The 19,467-nt window shown below is 44.1% G+C and overlaps 1 protein-coding gene across 1 annotated transcript in view; it reads right to left on the bottom strand.

Moving 5' to 3' along the window:
• Positions 1 to 19: 19 nt before the first annotated feature.
• The window catches only part of LOC148477248 (polycystin-1-like protein 3), an 86,851-nt gene continuing 67,403 nt past the window's right edge, over positions 20 to 19,467 (bottom strand). The window contains exons 23-31 of the mRNA XM_088457004.1: positions 17,321 to 17,506; positions 13,265 to 13,547; positions 12,224 to 12,357; positions 9,365 to 9,492; positions 3,879 to 4,039; positions 3,431 to 3,641; positions 2,122 to 2,223; positions 1,896 to 2,027; positions 20 to 732 (exon numbers count right to left, since the gene is read on the bottom strand). Coding sequence (XP_088313130.1) covers positions 622 to 732; positions 1,896 to 2,027; positions 2,122 to 2,223; positions 3,431 to 3,641; positions 3,879 to 4,039; positions 9,365 to 9,492; positions 12,224 to 12,357; positions 13,265 to 13,547; positions 17,321 to 17,506 — 1,448 coding nt within the window. The 3' untranslated portion in view covers positions 20 to 621. The remainder of the gene's footprint in view (positions 733 to 1,895; positions 2,028 to 2,121; positions 2,224 to 3,430; positions 3,642 to 3,878; positions 4,040 to 9,364; positions 9,493 to 12,223; positions 12,358 to 13,264; positions 13,548 to 17,320; positions 17,507 to 19,467) is intronic.

Raw genomic sequence — 19,467 nt, 5'->3', positions numbered from 1 at the left:
TACATATAAGGCTGTGACTGAGTAACGCTGTTATGTCCTGGACAAATTGTGTATTTACCAGGTCATTTATTAATATACACCACAAGAATCATTATTAGAACCTACAATGACTGATAATAGAGAACAATAGCTGATACAGTATTTAAAAGGAAGCTCCACCTATTTAGGCATATATCTTGCTTGGATATCGTTTGGGTTTATTGATGGTTATTTATATAGTACACACATTATGCAGCACCTTACAGAAAATATTTGTCTATATATCCTACCTCCACGCAATCAATGGGAGAACATACAAACGCCACACACGTAGGGCCTTGGTTGGGAATTGAATTCTTGATCTCTGCTGTGAGGCAGTCGTGCTATCCACTATGCCACTGTGCTGTTCACAGATCTGCTGTGTAGATAGGTGTGTGACAATTGGCATGAATATATACTTGCGTTTATATGGCCATGGAACTAATCAAACATATTACAGTAAAGTACAGCACTTGGCTTCTGGAAGTACAGAGAACCCACGCTTACTGCACATTATATAGTTCTTTAATTCTACTTCTCTGAACATTGCACTGTAGAATAATAAACTGTGCAATCTGACTGGCCGCCTTCTTCTCCATCTGCTCATGGCTCTTTGTCCTTGTCTGTTGCTGCCTGTCCCGACTTCTTCCGTTTCCCAAACAGCCCCGACAGCCTCAATATCACCATGTCAATGATTTCCTTTTCTTCATAAGGCTGAGGAGGGGAACAAAGTGACAGTATAAGAAAAATATTTATTTAACAACTTTTCTTGTTACCCAGAATAAAGCTGGGTACACACTGGCAGATACTGGCCGATCAATTGATGGGCATCTGATATATTGACCGATCGGCCAGTGTGTACCAGCGATATGTCTGTGAACGACGTCGTACAGACTTATCGCGTCAGCTGTGCTGCACAGCTGATGCCTAATATATCGGGGCATCGTGCTGTGTGTACGGGCGGCTGCCCGTACACTTGCAGCTGCAGGGACGGGCCCCTTTCCCCTCCAACACACTAGCGGGCCCCTTTCCCCTCCAACACACATGATGGTTGTTCAGTGTGTATGAGTAACCATCATCTGTAGTTATCTGTTTAGTGTGAACCCAACTTAAGGTTTATTCAAGAGCTTGTGCTCTTTCAATAGGTGTCCTTCCTATTACTTAATAGCCAATGTCAGCCATAGGTTTGCACTGGACGACTTGCAATGAGCTATTGTGGCTGCCAGACTAAAGCCATGCTGCATAATTAGACTGCTAGGATGGAAAGTGTAGTGTGAACACGGCTCCTGATTGGATGGTTTCACCTGCTATCCAATCAGGTGCCTGCAGCTACTATTAGTCCTCCTAGTTCTCTCCTCAGCTCAAGATCTCTGCTCTGGTGCCTGTGAAACTCCAAGGACTGGTGGTTTCTATCAGGTCATCTTGCTGGCCTTGGGCGAAAAGAGGGGAAGAGACTAGGGGGTATATTTACCAAAGGTTGACTTTAATGGACTCAATCGTTGTTTTTCTGGGGCTAAATCACACATTTACTAATACTTAAAAAAAAAAAAAAACATTGTAAGTAAATGCGTGATTTAGCCCCAGAAACACAATTACAATGTTGATTTGATTTTCAATTGATCAAAATCAACCCAGTAAATCTACCCCTAGGCCGAGGTCACCAGTAAAGTGCTACATGCCAAGAAGGTGAAAGCATTTATTGGTCCCACCCTGCATGGTACTGCTGAGCTAGCCGGCACCAATCCTATGTTACTGTATGCAGATATATTACAGTTTCTGCAGAGAAGAAATGGTTGCGCTTTTACGTTGAGATGAAAAGTGACATTAGTCCAAGTGCATGAGGGGAGAACTGCAGTAACACAATGCTGTGATATTACCGTTGGGTTCTTGCGCTCCTTGGAGAATACGTTAAGCAGGGCGGACAGTAATATGTTGACCACTACAAATGCTAGGAAAATGATGCAGGTGAATATTAGGAGAGAGCCCAAGACCGGGTCCAGGTTGAAAACCTGCAGAACAATAAATAGTGCACATAAATTCACTTGTCTATTACCTTCCTTTAAGCTCAGTGTTCACGTATTCTAACTCTTACATGTCTCTTACCTCGTCATAATTAAATATGCCAATTAGAAGGCTGATAATAGTCACAAGAGAGTCAAAGAATGTCCTGTAATTGGAAATAGACCACCCAAAGAGCAAGTTGCACTGAAATAAAACGAAGTAAAAAAAACTTTAAATTAGCGGTATTAGACATCTTGTGTTTGTATATGTGTGTTAGTGTGCCTTGAAGACCGTGGTTGGGTACTCCTGTTCTAGAAGGTGTTAGATAAGTGTTAAGTAGAATCTGATTGGTTGCTATAGGCAACATTTCTTCTAAAAATCGCACTTTAGTAAATATACCCCACTGAGTCTGTGATAGAATAATCTGACATTTCAGTCATATTTGATGACTCTACTTGGGGAAAGACATTAATCCAACATTTCAGTCAGATTTAGTCTATCACAGACTTTTTCGCTCAATTTGCGTGTTTTGTTGGTGCGATATCTTTGCGTCTTTTACCTATGTCAGAGGTTCCCAAACACGGTCTTTAAGGCTCCCCAACAGTTCAGGTTTTAGAGAGATCCATGGTTGAGTACAGGTGGGTAAATCGGTATGCAGTCGGGAAGCTGGCAGACCTAATCCCGACAGCCGGCTTCCCAACTGCTTAATTTCGGCGAGGGTTAAATGACAGGCGTCTAAATCTAGACTCCTTTCATTTGACCAGCGCCCGGCATCCCGATCGAAGGGACGCCGAGCGCGGACAGCCGCGGAGGGGGGGTGTGGGGAAGGTTAGGTTTAGGGTTCCCCGAGGGGACTTAGGGTTAGGCAGCCTGGCCCCCCCCCCCTCCCGGGAGGTTACGGTTAGGCTTACGGGGAGGGAGGTTTAGGGTTAGGCACCCACCCCCGGGGGACTAAGGTTTAGGCGGTGGGGAAGGGGGGGATTAGGGTTAGGCACTGGGGAGGGAAGGTTAGGCACCCCTAAGGGAGGGTTAGGGGGTAAAATAGGTTAGTGAATACTTACCTGAGGACGATCAGGATTTTCATCCTTGTCAGGCTGCCGCCGTCGGGATTTGAACTGCTGGGTGTGGGTCCGGCGGTAAATCATGCCGATTCTGGGTAAATCAAATTGACTGTGGTACTAATTAAGCCATCTGTGCTCAACCATGGACCGTAATAAAAGCGGCAGCTTGGTTGGCTGGTGTTCTAGTCGGCAAGCAAGCGAAAGGGGTGATGGTAGCCCCTCTCTATGTTAATGAAGCTATACATCTACAATGAATGGTGCAAATGTACTTCACAGTTTATTCAAAGGAAGGTCCTCTAGCATCACAAAGAAGTACATCTACATCTGTCATTTTACAGTGATCTACTCACGGAGATGCCGTAAGCCACCAGGAGGATGAGGATAGTGAGAAGGAAGCCACTGATTTCGTTCCAGGCCTTTTGCAGCGTCATGGTGATCAGGTGTAGGTTCGGGTTTAAGTTGAGGAGGTTCCAGAGTTTCACGGTCATGAGCGATACCAGAAAGGCGATACCGTAACCATAGGCAGCGTCTATGGTAGCGCTCTCATAGAAGCTGACAAATCTGCATGAAAGAAGATTAATTATTGCCCCATCCTAGCAGTAAGTCAAAAACAATAGGTGAAAACAAGTTACTGTTGCGTGATATTCATATTTAACTATGTGCTATATAAGTATGTAAGCATGTGATGTCATGCAAGTGGGTGCGGCTTGTTCTGGGGAACATTCACCCAGACCTGGCAATGTGTCTTTATTCTGTACAGGCAGCAGATAAGAGATGAATGGAAATGTGACATCTCACCGTGAATGGTCACTATGGTAGCGATTTATATCCCGCCTGCGCAGAAATTCCCTCTTAATGTACAAGGCTGTGTTGGAACAGCTTATTAAAATAATGCTTAAATCAAGGATATTTCTTGTTTGGCAAAAGTAGGAGCGTTTCTGTTCCTTTAGACGCATTCCCTGTTATAAAAATAAAAACAAAAAACACACCTTAGATGCACAGAAATGGGTTACGCCATCCTCAGAAGGTTTAAATTGTTTTATGCCTATGGAGGCATTCTCGCAGAAGAGGGATCTTACGATCCCTCTCCCGCAGCCTCTGTCTGGCTCCGGAAACTGACACTGTGCGCATGCGCACTATCCGATTCATAGGAGACGTCTTTTTGTCAATGTGAAAGACTTCTATGTGCCGGGGATGTAACGTGCAGGGACAAAGATTATCGCTACCGCTGTCCCTGCGAGTTACATTTAGTACATAGCCAGGACACTTTTGTTATAAATTGGAAAGTCAATTGCAATACGGACTGATAATAATTACTGCACTGCCGTGATTATTAATACATAGGCGCCTAAATATTTTCAGAAGCCTCTACCACTGCTGTGGCAAGGTTTTTATTCATTTTGTAAGGATTGATAAACTCCTTAATTTAGTCTCGGCATAGCTACCCATAGTATGAAATGTCAACCGCAATCACACCTTAAGACTGACTGGACGTTTCACCTGTTACTTGTTATTTTCTTGCTATTTCCCAAGCCCAATTTTGATAAGTCTTAGAGCTATTTTAGCAACATTAATTTAGATCACAGGTTCTCAAACTCAGTCCTCAGGTCCCCAAATGGTGCATATTTCTTCAGGGTTCATAGGATCCACAGGAACTACAGTACCTTGGGGTGTGTGGTTGGAGAGATCCAGGCACCAAACAGTCAAGGTTTTAGCTCAGTTTTTCGTTTGGTGCCTCAGCAGGAGCTCAGATGCACTTTTAGAACAGGGGACTGCTCTGGCAGTCTCAAGCTTTTTTATTTTATGATTTGTTTTAGTTACTATTTTACTGGGTTAGCAGTGCTGAGCGTCCTAATAAGACACATGCACTGCGACTTCTACCTCCGCCAATGTTGCAACAACAGTAATGTCTCTAGTGATTCGGCGGGTCACAGCGGAGCTTAGCTAGCAGCGACGCTGGAGGCCCGGACTGCAATCATACATGGATGTCAGGTAAGGCGATTCCTCGTTTAGGGGGAATCGCATGTGGCAATCCTTGCTTCCAGCGCTGGTGATGCACCAGAAGCCATTGCAGTGAATGCCCGGCCGCTCACCCGCGTCCTCACTAGACCACCGGGGCCTTATCGTGTGAAGCCACGGATCGGCAGTAGATGCATCTACTGCCATTAGGCCAGTGTACCCGGTAGGTTGCTGCAGCTTAGGGGAGGTAGGCTCTCCCCCGACTGCCCCTCCCCCAACCCAGATACAGACCTTATGAAAAGTATTCCCGCGTCTGGGTTGCTCATCCTACTAACCTCGTGATATGAGATGCTCACAGTCCACCATCGGTGCTCTGCTGAAGCTGTTGTTCTCAATGTTTGTGTTGTCTCCCTGTATTCCTCTCCCCATGGCCAGGTATATAGTGTTCTACATCCTAACAAGCCACCAAGCCTTGGGTGTTGGTCAGTTGATTAGAGCTCATTGCGATTTAAATTGCATATGCATTGTATGTGACTTGTGCTTGCTGCTGTTTGATACTGTCTTTTATTTTTGACTGTCAGTTATAATTATCACTGTTTTTCTCCTCATCTTTGTGATACAGGGTGTGTGGGGTTTTCTATGTACTTCACAAATACTGGTACTTGTGAAGACTGTCACATTGCATTGCATTTATACCTTATACCTTTTATATATTTATATGTCAAAGGTTAAGGATAATCAGGAGACTGAAGCTCCTGTTCTGGTGTCATGTAAATCCTGTTCAGCAGGCCTGTCAGCTCTGTATTTCATACAAGATGGTTTGTGTGCTCCCTGTTATAGGAGAGAGCTACCTCACCAATCCAGTACACCAGCTCTTATACAAAAGAGCCATCCTGGGCGTCCTCATGGTCTCAGGTTATAGCACATTTAATGGACCAAGCAACAACTCCGGTACTGCCTCCCGCTATGGGGTTCCCACAGCAGTTACATCCTGCTATGTATATGCCCCCCATACATCCTTTCTGGATGGATTCCTATGCTCACTCAAATCAGAGTATGGTTCAACCGTCTACAGCAGCTCAGCAAGTGATGCAAACGGATAGACCAGTTACTGTTAAGCATAAGAGAGTATCCCATCAGGTGCAGCCTGGGATTCTAACACTTCATCAGATGATGATACACATGGTTCCTCTTCCGAGTATCTCTCGGCTGGGGAAGACCACCAATTCTCTGTGGATGTCCCCTCTCTGGTGAGAGCAGTTTGATCCATCCTGAGTATAGAGGAAGAGGAGGTTCCACCTAGATCTAAGAGTCCAGTCTTTAGGCATCAGAAAGTGGAAACAGAAGGGTTGGGACGCGCACTAGAAAAAAAAACAATCTAAGTTGGCCAATCCCAAAAAGTGGTTGCACTACATACTCAATATGAAAAATATTACAGTAGAGTATATTATATTATGTGTAAAAGACCAACTTAATAAGATTAAAAGCAATAGTGGCTGATTCCTAATTTTTGGTTGGTGGTGCTCCGCTGAGTCAGAACAGTATCACTTAGGAGAAGGAAGAGAAAAGAAGACTCTTTGTTGGAGGCACTCTTAAAGTAGTATGAATAAATTAAAACTTAACTTTTATTTTCTAAGATTTTAGAATATAAGGGGGAATAGGTTATTTTTCAACCTCCAATAATATATAAATACAACTAATAATTACAAACAAAAATAGAAATCAATATAGTTCACTGACAATTTTTGTTAATACAGGCAAAAGGTGATTATTGTAAGTGGTTAGATTCAACACATTATGTTTATCTATTATTGATCATTCAAAAAACATCCCTTGTTATTGAAAAAAAAAATATATATATATATATATATATATATATATATATCAAAGAAACCTTCCATCTACTTTTTAAAAAATATCAGATAAACATATCTACATAGATTCTAGTATACTTGAAGGAGTATTTTGTCAGACGGTTTAACCTGCATATATACTGTTATAGGCTATATCATTGTATCCATTTTGTACCAATATGTTGCAGTGCAGTTGCTAGCAGAGAGCTAATCAGTATCAATATGTTGCAATGCAGCAGCTCAAGAGCTGGCAGAGAGGCAACTGTTATTCATGTACAGATTCAGTCCGACAATGTGACCACAGTGGCCTACATCAACCATTAGGGAGGCACACGAAGTCCGGCAGCCATGAAGGAAGTGGCAAACATTCTGGTTTGGGCAGAACGCCATCTTCCAGCAATCTCTGCAATATTCATGCCAGGAGTCCTCAACTGGGAAGCAGATTTCCTAAGTCGTTAGGACATACACGTCGGAGAATGGGCTCTCCATCCAGATGTCTTTCAGCTCTTGGTGGACAAGTGGGGACTACCGGACGTAGACCTCATGGCATCACGTCACAACCACAGGGTCTCCAGGTACAGGACAAGAGACCCCTCAGCCGCTTTCATGGACGTTCTGGCAGTGAGGAGGGATTTCAGGTTGCCATACCTGTTTCCTCCAATATCCCTCCTACCAAGGGTCCTCAGAAAATTCAAGCAAGAGGGTAGCAGGGTGATACAAATAGCCCCGGCCTGGCCCAGGCGACATTGGTTCACCAATCTAACCTGTCTAGCCATAGACAAGCCACTTTCACTTCCTCTACGGCCGGATTTGTTAGGGCAGGGTCCCTGCCTACATCTGGACCTTCCTCGTCTGGCTTTGACGGCATGGCTCAAGTCTTCCATCTTAAAAGCCAAAGGTTTTTCTACTTCTGTGATTCAGATGATGCTCAGGGCAAGAAAACCTTCCTCTGCCCGCATCTACTACAGAATTTTGCATAACTTTGTTCCCATGGTGTTCCCACAGAAAGTATGATCCTGACGTTTTCAGGGTCTCCCGAGTTCTTGCTTTTATCCAGGCTGGTCTAGACTTAGGTCTTTGCCTGGCTACCTTGAGAGTTCAGGTTTCTCAGTCAGTTTGGTTCCAGCGCAGAATTGCTCCTCTGCCAGATGTTAGAACATTTTTGCAAGGTGTTCTCCATTTGCAACCTCTACTTACCCCCACGGTGGCACCGTGGGATCTATCCTTGGTTCTCAGGGCACTGCAGACTCCTCCCTTTGAGCCCTTGGACTCAGTGGACCTCAAATGGTTGACAGCAAAGACACTTTCTCCTTGTTATCACCTCAGCTCGCAGAGTTTCTGATATGGCAGCGCTTTCATGTCGCTCCCCATATTTGATTTTTCAACAGAATAGAGCTGTCTTCCGTATACGGGAGGGTTACCTTCCAAAGATGGTATCCCGTTTTCATATGAATGAAGAAATTGTAGACCCGGCCTTTCAGACTTCAGACCTTTCTACAGGTGAAGCTTCCCTGGATGTGGTTTGAGCCCTTCGTATCGACGTGGATCGTGCCAACTCCATCAGGAAATCAGATGTGCTTTTTGTATTATATGGTTTTCACAAGCAAAGCTGGCCAGCTAACAAGCAGACTCTGGCTCACTGGCTGCATATGACTGTATCTCAGGTTTATACACAGGCTGATCTCTCTGTCCCTAACATGGTGACAACACATTCGACTTGGTCTGTGGGACCATCGTGGGCGGTCAGACATGGCGCCACTGTGGAACAGTTGTACGAGGCTGCCACTTGGTCTTCTGTCCATACTTTTTTCAAATGTTATGCTTTTGATACTTTTTCCTCCCAGGATGCTTCCTTTGGGTGGCGGATTCTCCTTTCTGCTCAGGAGCGTCCCCACCCTTAAGGGAACTACTTTATGACATCCCCAAGATAGTTCCTGTGGACCCTATGGACCTTGAAGAAGAAAATAAGAGTAATGGTAGACTTACCTTTGTTAAATCTTTTTCTTCGAGGTCCACAGGGCACCCACCCTGACGGACCTGGCTTCAGTTGGGATCTGTTCCTTCTTGTCACTGATTCCCTCAATTTTTTGAGTGTTTCTAATGTAATTTGTACTTCCTTCTCCTGCCATTTAGGCTTGTTAACAAAATGAATGCCTGTGGCTAGGAGCAGGGTATATATGGAGGAGGACCAGTGCATTCTGGGAGCTAAAGCTTTGACTGTTTGGTGCCTGGATCTCTCCAACAACAAACCCCAAGGTAGTTCCTGTGGATCTCGAAGAAAAAGAGTTAACAAAGGTAAGTCTACCATAACTCTTATTTTTCTAGGTCTCCTCACAGAGTCGCAAGTGAAATAATTATCTCCGGAACCCCGAAACTTTACGGTCATTACCGATACTTGAATTGCCTTCTTAAATACTCTAAAGCCAGGTTATTTTATGTCCTTATAGACAGCCCATGCTGCATCACTCTTACCTGAATTACAATGGTATACAGGATAATGATGACAAACAGAATTTCGTTAACAAATTGCCAAGTGAAGACACTGTCAGTTGACTGATAGAGACGCATGATTTTCAGGTCAGATGACGGACATAAGCCTCCTGTGATGTCAGACAATGAGAAAGTTGGGCTGAAAAGAAGGACCTACTGTATATAAAACTACATTAAACAGGAATAAAGACTGGAAAGGTCTGGGATGAGCGGGCCTCATTTATGAAATGCAAAAATGGACAATGTACAGAGCAAATTCCTCTTTGACTAGCCAAACGCCCATATTCCCGCCAAAGCACATCAGTTTGTGGAGCAATAAAATTAAAATTCCTCAGGGCAGTCTGGGAATGGCAGTCTGAAGCCTGTCCATCCCGGACGATTGGTGTCTGGAAATCTTGGGCCTCCGTACAGCTCCATCTTCTGGCCCACCTAAGCCCTCTATATTGCCCAGTGTTATAAACCGCTTTCTCTGGAGGTAGTGTTGCCACCCATCCGGGATTTCATTCTGAACTCACAGGATGTGTGCAGAGTCCAGAGGCTCTGATTTCATATAAGGTGTATGTAAAATTGATGGGAGAGGAGGGGTCCCGAAATCTGAGAAATATAATGGCTGTAACCATACTGCAGTTTTGATCATACTTCTTGTCACGCCTCCTGTCCGGGAATGGATAGGTGGTAACCCTAACCATACTACCAATACCAGTGGTTCTCAAACTCGGTCCTCAGAACCCCACACAGGTCACGTTTTCCAAGTCACCCAGCAGGAGCACAGGTGTACTCATTACTCACTGACACATTTTAAAAGATCCACAGGTGGTTATAATTATTTCACTTGTGATTATGTGAAAAGACCTGGAAAACATGCACTGTGTGGGGTCCTGAGGACCGAGTTTGAGAACCTGTGACCTAGACCACAGGTTCTCAAACTCGGTCCGCAGGACCCCAAACAGTGCATGTTTTCCAGGTCTCCTCACAGAATCGCAAGTGAAATAATTATCTCAACCTGTGGATCTTTTAAAATGTGTCAGTGAGTAATTAATACACCTGTTCACCTGCTGGGTGACCTGGAAAAACGTGAACTGTGTGGGGTCCTGAGGAAGGAGTTTGAGAACCTGTAACCTAGACTACTGCCCTCCATCACTCTGTGCTTCCTTATAGTGCTGATGAAATGATGGAATAGTTTTGAAGTAAACCATAACATTTGTTCCCTGGGTAATCTTCTGAACTATTCAATCGAGTTTATCCCTCTAGCAATAGGTACTGTACTTTCAAAATGCAGCTTAGCCAAATTATTCTTTGATTTGAGCGTCCACCACAGGAGGACGAAACCATAGGACTCACCCGGTGACCACAGTTGATGACTATAGCAGAAAGGATAGTAGTGTCTAGTGACAGGGGTATACAGGACTAGTTTATTAGCTGTCACTCTAGTTTATTTAGATTTACATTTTTTACATTAATCATTTCAAATGTGCATAATTGTACAAATTGCGCCTGGCAAGTGTGAAAGGGCATCCCTTTGTAAGTATAGGTCAGTGCCTGTTGTGGGAGAGAAATGCTCTGTGTCTTACCCCTAAATAAGAAATACCCCTCCCCCCCATAATACTGCCTTTTCCACCCCTCATTTAAATAATCTAATTCCCCAATTCTGTCTTCTCCATGTGGTTGCATAACTAGGCGTTTCCATCTTGGCCCAGCAACTTATGTGCTTCCCTGTAAGAGTACGTGCACATTGCCGAAATCTAAGCGCACATAGGGCCCGATTCTAGATGCGGCCACTCGCTCACAGCGTATGCAAATGCAGCTAAAGTGACATCAAGGCAGCCGCTCGCACGGCAAGGCATAAGCACGCCCACTATGTGAGTGATCACTTTGTGTATGCAGACGCCCACCAGCCTGTCTTTAGCCGCCCACTAGCGAACGTCATCTCCAGGAAGCATATACAACCATCGGTACATGACCGCAGCGCTTGCGTTGCCTTTACCCTTCCGCAAGCATTGCGAGCAGTGCAGTGTAAAAACCAGCCAGGTGACGCGTACTCTGCCGCCGCCTGTTAATTATGCACTCCTCTGAAATGGCGTTGAAACACTCAGGCACGCCTGCGTTCGCAACTCCACTCCCCCGTTACTACTGCCATGCCCCTGTTACCACCTACAAACGGCCTCTCCTGTCACTCATGCCACTGGGCTGTCTTTGCTGGGCGAGCGAGCGCTTCCCAATCGCTCGAACTAGTTTGCGCACAGCGATGCATACGCATGTGCAAATGCATAACATCGGCCGCGTACAAGCGAGCAGTCGCTTGCGAGAGGTTTTGAATCAGGCCCATAGTGTATGCTCTGCAGCGGTCACATGGCGTATGCTCTGTAGCGGTCACATGGCGTATGCTTTGCAGAGGTCTGTGTTTTGCACGTTCATAAATGACGTGCTTAGAATGACAGAAGATGATGCTCTATCATAACAGAAATGGAGACGATGGATCCGTGGTTTGACAGGGGTAAGTAAGATGCTCCTGTGGATGGATGATGATAGAGAAGATGGGGGGGAAGTTGGTGGGAAATAAAAATTGAAAGTGGGTTTGTGTTGGGTCTCATATTATGACAAAGGAAAAACAAGGTGGTTCTGTGATCGGAGAAGAATGTGGTGCGATAAGGACTTTGACAAGGTAGAATGGATTGTGATTAAAGAACCAGAGATAAGCTGTATATCATTAGGTGGAGCTATTCCCTCTATGGAATAAGTGTGTCTACCGTGTCATGCCGGCTACCATCGTGCCCCCTGTGGTTATCCCCCAGTTCCCATTAAAGAGATTTAGGTATTGGTGTCCAAATTAATTATCACTACCTCTCATGTTGGTCTCCAGGATGAAGGTCGCGAGGCAGAAGAGGTTTATATTGGCGTTGTACACGTTGAACTCCACAAATATGGCTTTGGTGTAGCTGTCCAGCCAGTGGCTTCTTACCAGCCAGTTGAGCATCCTGCAGAGGAGATAATAGAAAGGCTTCATTACTACTTTTAGTTAACGTGCACCCATCGCCCATACACTTTGGAAAAAGCTATTTCTCAGATAGAAATGTTCATGACAACGCAGCCCGGTGCTACAGCAGGATAGGCAGTACCTTTCCTCAAATGGCTGCCTATACATATTGGGGGCAGACAATTTGTGGGCATTTATAAGGAACTAGTGGCATCATTGATCTTGTGATAATTAGCTGTTAGGGACATAAGTGATGCCACCAGTTCTTAGTGAATTGCTCGGCTGCTTTCCCAGAAATGTTGGTTCAACTTGCAAAGCGGTCGCCCTCACAGCGGGCCTGATCCAGGGAAGCACGCTAATGCGGCTGCATCCTACTGAGGTTCCGGCGGAGGTGGTAATATGCAAATGCTGGTTTCAGCTGTCCTCTCATGTACTAGCAATAGCCTACACTGGACTGTGCAAGCCCTGAGACGCCCACTTTCAATGCCCCTGCATGCTGCAACTCTGCTGGTGGTCCACCATCGGTGTATTATCTTCTTCACCATCGACACTTGCGCCAGCTTATGGCAGGTGCAGTGTCTCCACCTGAATTCCGGCTAAACATGGCCTCTGCGGCTGTTTTTTTTGCGTTCACTTCAGGCTATCGCCCAGAAACAGCCCGTGGTTTTGCCTTGCCATTCCTAATGCCAGCAGTCATGTACGCAACAGCGCGTTTGTGCATACACACAGGCTAACACATGCGCTATAGGGGGTTTTCAGATTATTTTGTACATGTGCAGTAGCAAACAATCGATCAAATGCGCAATCGTCGCCATTGCGTGCACCCCTGAATCAGTCCGTGTGTGTCAGGTCACATGTATTTTCCCATTCCCCAGTTATATAGGTTTATATCTCATTTTGCTTCACACCTGTTTGCAGAGCTTCTGTTTAAGCCTAGTTCCATCAGGTGTCCACCTCCTGAGTAGGACCCATAAGTTGCCCAGATGGGATATCCCCCCAGCTCTGACTCCGTGTAGTATGTCCACATGTCAGCTGAAGCATTACTGCTGCGGTTTGTGCTCCACTCAGGCCCATAGCTGCTGGTATCCTCCAAGTCGTAAAGCTTCGATATGCCGCCACTGTCAGGGACTCTGCGCAACTGCCGGATGCGGGGGCTACCCAAGAGAAAGCAGTTCCCATCTGTAATGAAGCCTGATGAAAAGCCATACAAGAGGTAGATAATTACAAACTAAAATTCAAGCAGCTAAATAAGATGTCAGGGATCAGCCACTCTTTGGACGGCAGCCTTGGATGGTGGCATCTCATTTAGGGGAAGATGTATCAAACCATTTAAACTAAAGTATGGATAAGTGGAGAAGCAGCCCCAGCAACCAATCAGCTTCTGCCTATCGTTTTATACAGTGTACTTTACTAGAAGCTGATTGATTGCAATTGGACAACTTTTGCACTTGTCCGCTCTTTAGAAGGTCGGATACATTCCCTCTAATTATAATAGGAAGTAATAGTAAATACCTTACTGTGGTTGTACTGTGGTTGTACTGTGGTTGTACTGTGTTGTGTGGTGCTTCTACATTATTAAAAGGACCAGACCCCAACAATATGGGACAAAACCCATTTAAATGGTAACACAATAGTCAAATTACCTACATGTAGACGGGATGTAGTTACTATCCCAGCTGTCAGGATGCTAGGCTCAGAATGCCGGCGCCGGAATCACGACACCAGTCAGAATCCCAGCGCCGGAATCCCGACAGTAAATACTGGGGTTAGGCACTAGGGGGTGGGTTAGGCACTAGGGGGGAAGGTTAGGGTTAGGCACTAGGAGGTGGGTTAGGCACTAGGGGGAAGGTTAGGGTTAGGCACTAGGGGGAGGGTTAGGCACTAGGGGGAGGGTTAGGGTTAGGCACTAGGAGGTGGATTACAGTTAGGCACTAGGGGGTGGGTTAGGGTTAGGCACTAAGGGGGAAGGTTAGGGTTAGGCACTAGGGGGAGGGTTAGGGTTAGGCACTAGGGGGGAAGGTTAGGGTTAGGCACTAAGGGGAGGGTTAGGCACTAGGGAGAGGGTTAGAGTTAAGCACTAGGGGGTGGGTTAGGCACTAGGGGGGGAAGGTTAGGGTTAAGCACTAGGGGGTGGGTTAGGCACTAGGGGGTGGGTTAGGCACTAAGGGGTGGGTTAGGGTTAGGCTCTAGGGGGGAGAGTTAGGTTTAGGCATTAGGGGGGAGGGGTAGGTTAGAGCTGTGGGAAGGGAGGGTTAGGGGTAGGGGAAAGAGAGAATACCTTCTGTCGGGATTGTGTCCCTGTCGGGAAGCAGGTATCGGGATTTTGACCGACGGGATCCCGAGTGGCGGCATCCCGTACCCAAAGCTCTAAAAGCAAAACTGTATTGAGTGAATACTACAAGTGTGGGATAGTCAGGGCTGGAGGAGGACCTTTAGAGGCCCCATATACAGTATATTTTTCTCCACAAAGAAAAGTTATCTCCAAAATTCTCTCCAAGGCCTTTAAAAATAACCAAATTTGGAGAAACCCCCCCATCTGGCAATACTGTACTGAGCGCCGAAGCTCTCACTCTCAGTGGACAACCGATATGACCAGGACCAGAATGATCTCTTGGGCCTTGGGGGACCGTGTGGCAGGTTACCAGTTAGCAGACTCTAATTTTGTTGTATTCCTAAGATTAATGTATTTCATTAACCTATATTATTACTATTTTATTATTATTATTATTATTATTATTATTATTGCTGTATATAGACCCTTTTTGTGAAACCTGGTTCAGCTGCACCTTTGGGGTTTTGGTCCATGGTAAATCCGGCAAATTTCTGTGATGCCCCCCTTGCCGTGATGCCCTAAGCATGTGCTAATTTTGCTTAATGGTTACTCCAGCTCTGGAGGTAATATATTGTTATATGCTTGCATAATGTGGAATAATGTAGAATGTTCTAGAAGTATGATGTAAGTGGGCGTATTAACTGAAGCTTGTAATAGAAAGATATATAAACTCTGTAGTGAAGTCAATCGTTGTTATTCCTGCATTATAACCCTGGGAGATATGCATGCTCCCAGTTAAGGGCTAGGATCTATTTAATTAATTAATAAATGACAAATTCTTAAGTATATTGGATTGGAGTCTATTACTTTATGCAACAGTGGAATACCTGGTAAAAGTTAGGATTCCACGTTCCCAATGCCTGATTGGTCAGCGGGGATATGGATGGTAATATGAAATGCCTAACAGGCTTACCAAAGAAGTTCCAGTACACATAGATATCCCAGATAATTGATGTCACTAATATATCAATCACAAATTTGCTGCAGTGTATGAATTATGTAGGGGCAATACCTTATGGGATGCCGAAATTTATGAGGGAGGCCCAGACTATAACCCTAGCTTGATCAAGTTAGCAGATACTGTCGAAGCTGGTTTAGTGGCTGAGACAGAATCAGTGTAAAATTAGCTTGGAGCGACACCATCTTGCGAATGGCAACCAGACTCCATCTTAAAAATAGGAATCTGCAAGACGCCATTTTGCGACCAGCGCCATTTTAAGTTACAACTTACGAGCTAAGTACAGATGGCAATGTTTTTGATAATCTTTTTAGCAGCCATGACAGGCCCATTCTGGGGACAACCTTGCATAGAGGAATACCAAAACAAACACAGTATCAGTTAGCAACTAGAAAAACAGCTTCCTGAGAAAAGGAATTAGAAAAAAAAACAATACACCAGGAACTGTGGGTGTTTTTGCATGTAAATGGAGAGACCCCACATGTGGACCGATGTAGCTGTGGCAATTGTAATATGGCCCAGACACTTGAATTTGACTGAATGAACAATGGTTAGAAATCTGCTCTTTTAAACTCACTGTCAGACAGGCTGGCACCAGCATGGTTGGGGGTCTCCACCCTGTTTGAGAGTGAAGCTCACTGCCCATAACACATTTGCATTGCAGTTTGAAAATGTTAGTAAGAAATGAGATATATATATATATATATATATTATATTAAATCCATCATATATAGAATCTCATGCATAAACACCGCACATTACGCACAGTTGCGCTGTTAACATGACGCACATTAGCGAATGCACAATATCCTGCATGCGAACGCTGTTTATTAGCTGCATGCGTGCACATCTGCCCCAAATCAGATAAACCTACCTAGCGTCTTTTCCCAAACCCCTAATACTTACATAATGCACACTCACATAAAAGGTTCCATAGCTTTAAAGTATAAGATCCAAGTTTTATTCATTTATTACAAATGCTGTGACATAAAGGCTATTTTGATATCTAAGGTTTAATACGTGATAAGTAAGCCATGTTTGGTTTTATACTGATGTGCACTTTCTCAACAGCTTTCCGGTATCATCGGTGTGAAGATCGCAACATGCATTCTCAACTTATGGACCGTAGAGATATAAAGGACCAAAATGTTTTTTGTGAAACTAACAGTTTAGATTTGCATGGTGGGGGGAATAGAGGAGACAATAGGCTGTCGGAGGCTGACCTGTGTCCATTTGAATCAACCTGTTAGATAAATAACAGGTGCACCCGCACTGGGAACCAATGGGATCAGCAACAAACCTCTCTATTGTGTTGTCTGTTCCTGTAAGGGTATTAATGCGTGTGTTCTGACCCCAGTCTGGAGTCTTCTTGCTGATTGACGGAGGTTTCTTGCTGATGCCGGTATCTGGTCCAGAGCGCGTGAGTATGTATAACTGTATCTTTTGTCTGTATAATTCTTTGCATTAAATTGTACTTAGATCACAGCATGTAACTGACTGTACTTTACTTGAATAATACTTTGTGCTTTGGAAACACATGTTCATGGTCTAAAGTCTTTATTTTACTGTATGACTGCGTACGCAAATAGCGTAAATTTTAGAGGTTTATAGGCAGGTTTAGATGGTATAGGTAGGAGCGTATAGAGGTTCAAATTCAGTATCCTTAATACCCACCTGGGTACACCGTGTACAGGTTTGGTAACAGCGTTCCCTGTAGCCAGTTGTAGAAGTCTGGTATGGTTCCAATTTTACTAAACGTCCTTGAGAATCTATTCTGGATAGTCAGGTACAAGTAGTACTCATTAGGGCTCTTGTCTGCATACGCCATGAGCATAATGGAAACCAGAAGCATAATGTGGACTGAGGGTGGAACAAAAATCAAAAAGTTATCATGAAGTTGCAGAATAAAATGAACATTACATAAAAATTGTATTCTTTAAAAAACTAAAGCGCCCTACCACTTTATTTTGTAGCGCTCGTCTAGTCTAAAATAACAATTCAGCCATGCCAGATGCTTTGTCCAAAAGATATTAGCATGCAGCCGCGTAACCCACCCCAATGGGGTATTGGGCATTTTCATGATCATGATCTGCTAAGCTTTGCCCAACTTTTGTCGGGCTAGTGGCCAGAGAATGTCACCAAAGGTAAAACCTCGCTCTTACTGTGAAGTAATAAATCTGAACATACTCGTACTTATTAAACTATCTTCTTCATGTAACTGGATGCATGATGTACTGTACCTTCTTATGCAGTTCTGTATTGTTTATACCTGAGACTGTGAGGGCTTTGTTTTCTGTTTAAATTTAAACTTGGGGGCCTATGTATCAAAACTGGAATAGAGAAAATTGGCACAAATGAATCGCCAACCAATCAGCTCCTATCATTTTTAAAACGCAACCTGCAAAATGTAAATTGGAAGCTGATTGGTTAGCACTTTATCTCTCACAATTTTATATCTCTCTCAGCTTTGATACATAGGCCCCTTGATCTTCTTTGTTAGACAATATTACATAAGGCCCTGCTAGATCTGATGGAATAAGCAGTATTTTAAATATATTTAATCTTACAGCCTATAAAAATATTTATTTTTTTTGTATGAAACTTGGGGGCCTATGTATTAATAATGGCAGTACTGCCACGATTATTAACGGTCTCCGGGAATATTTTCAATTTTAATGAAAATATACCGGCTATGTATTACCTGGAACTCGCAGGGACAGCGGTTGTGGTTAGCACTGTCCAGGCGAGTTATATCCCGTCATTTCTGCGCACAGTGTCATCTTCCGGGCCAGACAGAGGCTGCGAGAGAAAGATCGAAAGATCTCTCTTCTTCCCCTGGAAACCCCATAGACAAAAAGTAGTTTACAACATCTGAAGATGGTGTAAACTACCAGTTCTAAACTCCGACAAGCTTTGCTTTTTGGAGTTTAGTACATAGGGGTCAGATCATAGTCCCCATTGATAATAATGGGGACTGTGATCTGAAGTGCTAATTAGCACTTTGTAGGAGGTTTCGGTGCCATTAGTACATAGGATCGATACATAAAATTATGCAGAAACTGCAGTTTCTGCATAGTTTTATGTAAAAAATGGCTTGATACATAGGCCCCTAAATCTTGTTAGTGGGCAATTCACTTGTCAGCGATGTGCTGTTGCACACATCGCCAAGAATTACGGTACAGCAACACCCCTCATTTTTTTTCACTCCTATGGGGGTGATCTTGTGCCACCATTTTGAGCATTCCAAAGCTGTTCAGATGGTACATTGCTCACATCGCCTGCAATTCATTTGTCCCCTTACAGTTTCTTGATACACATTTAGGGGTTTATTTACTAAGTTACTTTTGTTCGTGTTCATGCCCCATATATAAAAGAGCAGTGTTTTACTAGCCAGACAAAAGTGCCAGGTCTTACAACCCAACACTTAGTAAATAAACCCCTTGGTGCCTACCTTGAAGCAGCAAGGATTTCTTATCCCTCATCAATTTCCTTGATGGTCACCTGAATGTGTTATATCTCTTTTTACGCAGCCCATAAATGCTGGCTTGCGACGCCATAAAAGCATTTGCTGATCCAATATATATTGCAGGTCAGCCTCATAAATGACCCTCAAGCAATCTACACTGTTAAAAGGAAAAATATAATTCTCTGTGGCAGCAATGGAAGCTTTTTCTATAATTTCTAAATTTATATAATTTCTCTTTTCTATAATTAATAGAACTATTAATTAGGGATTTTGCTGCACCAGTCATCCCAGTAGTTCTTAGTGAATCATCAGTTTGCATCCTTATGATGGTTAGAGCCCACAAAATATCTGCCCT

This window comes from Taudactylus pleione, unplaced genomic scaffold, assembly GCF_031769625.1.
Source record: "Taudactylus pleione unplaced genomic scaffold, aTauple2 ptg000731l, whole genome shotgun sequence".
Taxonomy (NCBI): domain Eukaryota; kingdom Metazoa; phylum Chordata; class Amphibia; order Anura; family Myobatrachidae; genus Taudactylus; species Taudactylus pleione.
Note: the sequence above shows the minus strand (reverse complement) of the source record. Positions and strands in the feature narration are given on the sequence as shown.